General features: G+C 33.0%; 1 protein-coding gene across 1 annotated transcript; it reads left to right on the top strand.

Annotated features, from left to right (window-relative positions):
* The first annotated feature begins 6,067 nt into the window (after nt 1-6,067).
* On the top strand, nt 6,068-8,229 carry LOC125871783 (homeobox-leucine zipper protein ROC8-like). Its single transcript, XM_049552451.1, has 4 exons — nt 6,068-6,231; nt 6,524-6,641; nt 7,589-7,771; nt 7,993-8,229. Exons 1-4 carry the CDS (start codon nt 6,068-6,070, stop codon nt 8,149-8,151), a joined length of 624 nt encoding a protein of 207 aa, XP_049408408.1. The 3' UTR covers nt 8,152-8,229.

Genomic DNA, 8,229 nt, shown 5'->3' with positions numbered 1-8,229 from the left:
AATGTTGATGACGGACTAGCGACGGAGTATTAAGCGCCAAATATAATGGCTCAAATGACGGAATATGTTGCGACGGACTAGCCATCAAAATTTTGTCTCAAATTTATCCAAAATGACTAAATGAATTATGAAATTAGCAATAAAACTATATAAATATAATGACGGACCAGTCTGTCACCAACAAGTGGCGACATATATAATTCGTTACTAAGACGTTGCTAAACGTGTGACGTAACTCATTTATTGTCACTAAGAGATTATTAACGAGCAAAGTAGTAACAACCTACAATCCATCATTAATATGTCGCTAATCATGATTAGTGACCGAATTTCATAGATAAGCAACAGATTCTATTCGTCGGTAAACACTAATTTTTTGGTAGTGCTAACACTAGCTTAGGCTAAGGTCAACTCAACACAACAAGATAAGCATCACAGATAATTGTAAAAACATACTTATTTCCCATCAAATACCAAAAAATAGGCTAAGGCGAGAATGTTATCATTTAAATGGGAATCATACTAAAAATCCACTCAAAACTAGCTAAACATCACATAAATACTGTCACAAGCAAAGTCTAAGGTTAGTAAGTTGTAGCCTACCTCGTTGTCAATCATGTGCACTATAAAATTTATTAAACCAGAGGTTTTCCCTTTCAAACCACCTCTGACCATAGACACTTTATCAAATTAATGATCACAAACATCAATACAATCATATTGACACCTAGTTCACAACAATTAAAATGAAGCTAAAAATGAGCCAAAAAGGGCATTATGGGACTCGCACAAGGAAACATGAATTGATTCCACCAAAAGGTCCTAACAAACACAAGAAACATGTACCCCAAAATAGGCACAATCCAAGCCTCAAACGACGTCAAAACAATTCAACAAGGAATAGTTCAAGAAATCCACTTCTTAAGTAAAATCGACAATTTAAACGTGAAATTACATGTTCAGGAGCGTGAAAAACAACCTTAACAATGTTCTCACACTAATCCCATCTCAATGCAACAAATCTCATAAGAAATTGCCAAGAATTGAGCTTTCAAACCTCCAAAACGAAGTGAAAAAAAGAAGATGGCCTCAATGATTTAATCATTGTTATTGCTGCTCCGGCGACCCCGACGTCGTTGAAGGCGAGCAATAGGTCGCCAGTGTGAGGGTCAGCGACTTACCAACTCCACATGAGCAAACCCCAGCTCCATAGGGGCAAAGTCACCAAAGTGGCCAAGTTCTGTAGGAGTGGCCTGCTTTTTGCAGGCGTGAGCTTAGGCTTCACGGAAGAAGCTACATCAGCAGCTAGTGCACCACCTTTTGGTATTAAAATCCCAAGTATCTGCCGGACTATTAAAATTATTTTTGGGTCCCATCAATGCAAATCGAATATACTACTCAATTAGAAATGACATTCTAGACTCAACAGAAATGTCAAAACTTCCAACGGAGGTCGCCTCTATACAAAGTGGGTCCCACACTCAAGCTCCATTCTAGAGTTTAGTCATAAGGTAGCTTAAATGAGTCTGGAAGCCTCAAAATCTGAATGAAAGATTCATCTAGACCAAAAATTACGTTTCGGAGCTAATGGAACCATCAAAATTACATGTTGAGGTCGTTTACTTAATGTTTAGACCAAAGTCAACCATTTAAACTGTAGAAGCTCCAAAACATAGAAACTTGCATAAAACCAAATGAACGAGCAGGTGACTAAATTGTCAGCCTTAACAAGCCATAAATAACTTAGGATTGCTACTTAGAATTTCTAAACGAAAAAAAATTACTAAAATAGAGAAAATAACCTAGCGGGTTATTAGAAGTATGAAGAGTTCAATAGTAAGAATCTTGTAAGTTAAAATTCAGAATGTGCCTCTAATTATACTCCTGTGAAGTTTTAATATTTTAAGTTTGATAAAACTGGGGACGTTTAATCTCCGAAAAATATTTAACAAACTCTAGTTATTAGATTTTATGAGGATAATGAAAAGGGGAAAAAAGATTGAACCAACTTATAAGAATTTTTTTGTCAAATCTTACACACAACACTTAAAACTATAACAACCATTTTAGTCGTTATTAAAAGACACCTCGTTACGGAATTTTAGGAATTATTGAAATACCTTATTGAATTACATTGGCGTGACATGGTGAAAATTTTTGAAATTTGACTCGGGCTAATGTCATCTCACTATAGCGATAATTTTTCCGTTATTGCACTTTTGATGTAGCGCTCGATTGGTCGCTATGACGGGCTAACGGGATCAGAAGCTAGTAAACACAGATTTTATGATTGGACTTCTCCGCTTCATGTTCAAAAAAGACGCGGGTTGTTCTAAAAACCTTCCTAAGCTGCTCCAAAGCTTGGGAGCAATGAAGATGAAGGATTTCTGCTCGGATGGGGTAAAACCCATGGATTCCAGGCCTAATTTCCCTCATGTTTCGCCTCTACTAAGCTAAAAGTCTGTGTTCAGACTCCCGAAGTAGCTTCTTGGCACCCAGGTAGGCTAGGCTTAACTGAGTAGTTAGACTTATTTCTGAATACATAATATGTTTTAGAATGTTAGAAGAATTCAAGCTTAGGCCCTCTAGACACGGAGTGTGGATGGCTAAAACGTGTTGGTTATTTCTATTTGGGGTGGAAAAGTATTGGGGTAGATGATGTCGACACTATAACTGATGGTGGTTGTTTATCCTATGATTTTTAAGCTTTGAGAAATCGAATTTGAGGTGGGTTCATGGCACATATAATGATTAAGTGAATGGATTACATGGTCATAATAGACTTTTAGCCTGGTTATAAATGATAGAAAGGGATTTCCGGAGAAGGATGTGTACTTTTTAATAGGTCTGACATTGAGATTTATGCATTAATGCGCTAACTAAATGAGTTGAGAATCTGTCTAAGAAGGGTCATGTAAGCTAGGACAATGGACCATAGTTGGTGTAGGTGATGGTTAAATTATTTTTCAATTTATGTTATGTGTTCATGTTAATTGTTTCACTAGTATTGCTTGTACATTTCGTGTTCTAGGAGATAAGGGAATGACGGTTAGGGATATTCATTGTTATTCTCATCTAGTCTTAAACACTTGTTGATTTTACAAGCGTGAGTTATTTCATTTGTGGTTGTGATTTTTTTGACTTTTGATTGGCTTGGGTACCACGCCTTGTAAATAATGTATATCGATTGGCTCGAGTACCACACCTGCTACAAATTCTATTATGATTTGCTCGAGTACCATGCCTTATACAATATCTATCATGGATGATTGTAAATATGTTTTGATGTGCTTGTTGTTGGGATATATACTATTAACCATGTGTTAAGAAATAATATTTATTATAGAATAAATATTTGCTCAATTTTAATAGATCATATATTCGTTTATGGGGTCTATTTACTTATATAGTAGATGATTTAGTGTGTAGAGTTTTAGCTTATACACAGAGGATTAAATCATCGGTTCTTATAAGTATAAAGTTTTTTATTCACAATCTAGGATGGAAATTGGACATGCCATCGGTACGATTGTAGCACAAAATTATAGGTAATTTATCTTGATTATGGGAACGGTATAGTTCCAACTTCTTGTGCTAGTGCATTTTGTATGTATTGAACGGGACCGAGTAGAGATAGTTGTTTTAGACTGACTGACAAAACATATTCTCTAAACTATTAAATGTACTTATATTCTTAATCCTGATATAACTATTATGATCTGTATATATTAATTATCGTTTTGATTTATTAAAAGGTGAGATTCTGAGATGGGTCAATATGCCTGGTAAGTTGGATGATAATAATATATATTGGTGAAATAATAAGTTAGTTGATGGAATCCATGTCTCGTTATAGAGATTGATTGATATGCCTTTTTGAGAAACTTATAAGTTTTCATCGTGTCAAACCTTGCAAGTGGATTTATGAATCCGACACATGAAATAAGTTAAGTAGTGCTCTAAAGGAAATTAATCATTAAGTTAAATTCGTCAGTAATTTAATTTATTGATTAGTATCTGAAATCTTAACATGGGGAATTACATAAGTGTTTAATGGGGAATTATGAAATATAAATAGAGGAGTGCAATTACGAATTTCTAGTGGAATGATTTGTAATTTATTATGGTAAGAATAATTCAAATTAATTATTTGGAATTATTTCCATAATAGGAAGCCTCAGTAATTAATTCTGTGGTCCCTCCAGTGCCCATATTTAACTAAAACTCAGAATCCTAATGCTAAAGGGAAAAGGGGAGAGGCGTTAGTTTTCTTATAAAAAGAAAACTAGCGTGTATTTTTCGGTCGAAGAAGAAAAATAACGTGTGTTTGGTTCTCCTCTTTGGACCGTGAAGAAATCTCTATAATTAGGGATTCTTCTAGCCCTAGATTGATTAGTTTTCTATTCGATACTTGCCCACCCAAGTATTGAGAGAGTTCAGATGTGACCTTGGGATTACTGTAGAAGACCATAGCTATCTTGTAGATTCACTTGAAGAACTGTCTAAATTGGGGATTCACTTGAAGGTATGTGTTCACGCTTCAAGAGGTATTTATCGAATTAAATTTCAGTATGTTTATGTGTTCTAGCATGATTATGTGGTCTAGCATAAACAATAGTGGTTATCTATTATTCATGTAAGCAGTAAGATTCTAGTATGCTTCCGCTGTGCATATAGTTTTCCAACACTTGTGTGTGTTGGTCTGTAAGTGGTCGAATTATTTTGTTAATTTGCTGGATGGTTCTTGTATCATCGGGATTGCATGTTAATTAAGCACCATAGATGGTGTTTTAGAGATCCTTGGGTGGTCCAGATTACTTAAAGAGTGTATTGAATTTGGGTTGAGTCAAAGTAGATAAGTAAAAAATTTGTAGGAGGCCCACTAAATTGGCTAAGGTTCAAGGGTCAGGGTTGGTGGCATGGAATCTTAAGTGAGGTGACAGACCGATTAACAAGGATAGTTGGTAGATTTGAATTAAGAATTAGAATATAATTCTAGTTTTTGGTAAGATGGATAAGCTCAGGAAGCATGCATGTGACGGGGGATTATGTTAGGACATGATAGTAGGGTGGAATGACTCCTACCGGTGAAGTTGGCAGTGGAATCAGTTAGGGAGCCCTGGGATAGAGTGTATGAGTTTAGAGGTAGTATACCTGGTAGTAATGGATGTTGTTGAAAGATCGAGGTTGTATAACTTCAAGTTTTATGTTTCTTCTAATTATTTACATGATACTGTGTGATGGATTTGGGTCAACCAATTATGCCTACTGATACATGTTGTTTGCATTGATACTATTATGTGGGATAGAGTGTATGAGTTCAGAGGTAGTATACCTGGTAGTAATGGATGTTGTTGAAAGATTGAGGTTGTATTACTTCAAGTTTTATGTTTCTTCTAATTATTTACATGATATTATGTGGTGGATTTGGGTCAACCAATTATGCCTACTAATACATGTTGTTTGCACTGATACTATTCATGTTATGTTACTTGGTATAGTCTGGTTGCAGGATCATCGATATTTCCTAGATGATGGTGATGATGATGGTGGTCCACAACAACTTCTACTCCTCTCTTCCTTATGATGGGATTGTGTCTTGTTTTAATATTTGTATCTCTTAGAAGCTCTTGTACCTTTTAGACTAGTTCTTAGAGAGGGTTTTCCGTTGTATGTGCAAAAAAGCTTTTTGTTGTAATGAAGGTTGAGATTGATACTTTTATTTTATTAAGGTGAAATATCGTATTTCATTTTACTTCTGCATTATCATTTTTAAATTGGGTGATAAAAATCCTCCTATCTAGGTGTTAGAATAGGTGTCCACACGACCTAATAGTTGAGTCGTGACACAAACAAATTAAGTTCTTCATCTTTATTTTACTTATAAACTAAGTACTTTTATAAACATTAATAGAAATATTGACTTTTACCAACCATATTTATGAGTAGTTAGACTACTTAATCTTATTTCATTAAATGTTTGTCCACAAAAATTCATGATTTCGTTTTGAAGACCCTATAAATCCAAGATTGGACAAATTTTCTTCTACACATTTCTTCGTTGAGAATGAACTTTATTTGTTCATCACATTTTTATTTTCTCTCTTGTTTCATTCTTCTCACATTCATGACTTCTCAAAATGATGCAAGTGTTGGGTCAACTTCCTGTCAAGAGATCGGAAAATCGATTTTTCAACATTCGTATGAACAAATAATTGAGAAACTTGAAGAGTGAGTTTGTTGAATAAATAATTTTTTGGCTCTTTTTTTTTATCCTTTTATGTTTTCTGAATTTTTACTCATTGATGATGTTCTTTATGATGTCTATCATAGGTTTTTGTGCATCTCACTACTAAAAATGAGAAATTTGATTTGTCAAAATTATTTTTGAGCGTCTTTCACAATTATTGTTTTTGATAGTGAAACCTATGAATTTGAGATATGTGTCTTAACTCATGTTGTTTAAAAAAAAAATTATGTAATTGATTTTCTTTATTGTAACATATATTTTATTTTTGATTAGGGTGTTCAGCCAAAAGCCAAATCCAGAAAATGATGTGATAGAGCAATTGAGTGAAGAGCTAGGGCTTGATACAACACAAGTCAAGATTTGGTTTTATAACAAAGGATACTACATCAAGGTTTTTATTATAAAATTTTGATGGTTACTTGAAATATATGTTTATATTGTGTAGATATAAATGTTAAATGTTTCTTTGACAATATGTTTAAATTGTTAGAATTCTCTCGACAAATGAAAGTTTTTAGAAAACAACAAAAGAGTTTTAAAATGCTAATTGATTGTGGGTTTGACTTATGGGCATGACACTTAAAGTTCTTTAATTTTTTATTTTTTTTTGGTGAAATCCATGTCTTTAATTATTGGTCCATGAGTTATTGTTTTATTCTGATTTTGATCCTTATGTTCTTTGGCTAAGCAGATTAGACCTTCAATTAAGTTAAATGTTTGATTTTGCTCCTTTAAGTTAAGAACACATTTAACTTAATTGAAGGTCTAATGTGCTTAGTCAAATAACACAAGACGAAAATATAATAAAACGATAATTGAGGGATCAAAAAATGTTATTTTCCATATAGTGTAATTAGTTTTTAAAATACAATTGATTAACACAAATATTCTCTTTAAGGGCTACCATTTAGATTTTATCATTATTTTTATAATTTGTATAACAATATAGCTTTTCGAAATTATTCGTTCGGACAATGTTATACTCTTGTATAATATTTATTCATAAATTGCTTAATATTATAGACAAAGTCACAAAATATTAAGTTATGTCTAATGTTTAGAATAACTTATAAAATTTTAGATAGGGTCTAATATTTTGCTAGCGCTCAAAAAAAATCTTTAACCATGATATAAAATAAATCTATAAGTTACTAGCAAAATAAAAAAGAGGATAATTTACTACACATGTCTCAAAAAGAGAAGATTGATGAATTAATTGGCTCAACTACTCCCCAGTCACTGTTATCACAAGTCACATTTTTATTTTTTAAAATTATATCTTTCACTTTTTTTAACATATATATTGTAAATTGTGATATTGAATTATACTAATTTCAGGCCCAACAAATTATGAAAGAAGAAAGTGAGATTGATCGTTTGAAAAACAAAATAATGTATTCAGAGAATTTTCATATATGTTTGGATTTGAAGGAACAATTTTGTGCTGCTAGCAACAATCCTGAGCAACAACGAGCTATCCTACGAGACTTGCTAAATGAATATGCTAAATTTGGAGAAGATGTAAGTTTTCATTTCCTATTATTTGACTACATGCTACTCGGATACTTTAAAAATATTTCTGAATTATATTCATGTTGTAACCTTCAGAAATGAACTATTTTTGGAGAATTCAACAACACACATCTAGTAATATTTCTAAAAAGTTCGAGTAACATAGTTAATAATTGTTATTTTCTATATTTTATGACTCACATGTTTTCTCGCCCCCATCCCCATGACAGGTTATGATGATATCGAAGATAATTGATCACTTCATTGAATATATCGAAGGATATCAGATGTTCTTTTCCGAATTTGAATCCAAGCTAGATAATCTTTATAACTACAAAGATCCGAATGGCCTAGATTTGGAGCTTAGATTGGGATTGAAAAGTGATTAATAAAAGGATTAAGTGGTAAGCATGAACAAGCTTTTTTTAGTATTCTCTCAAGTTTAATCATGCAACTATGTTATCTGC

Source organism: Solanum stenotomum, chromosome 7 (assembly GCF_019186545.1).
Source record: "Solanum stenotomum isolate F172 chromosome 7, ASM1918654v1, whole genome shotgun sequence".
Lineage (NCBI taxonomy): Eukaryota > Viridiplantae > Streptophyta > Magnoliopsida > Solanales > Solanaceae > Solanum > Solanum stenotomum.
Note: the sequence above shows the minus strand (reverse complement) of the source record. Positions and strands in the feature narration are given on the sequence as shown.

Excerpts from the sequence above, each read along its gene's own strand:
- LOC125871783 (XM_049552451.1), top strand. The coding sequence starts at position 6,068 with ATGAACTTTATTTGTTCATCACATTTTTATTTTCTCTCTTGTTTCATT. Across the intron at positions 6,642-7,588 it reads ACAAAGGATACTACATCAAG|GCCCAACAAATTATGAAAGA; the intron begins GTTTTTATTATA and ends TACTAATTTCAG. Across the intron at positions 7,772-7,992 it reads ATGCTAAATTTGGAGAAGAT|GTTATGATGATATCGAAGAT; the intron begins GTAAGTTTTCAT and ends TCCCCATGACAG.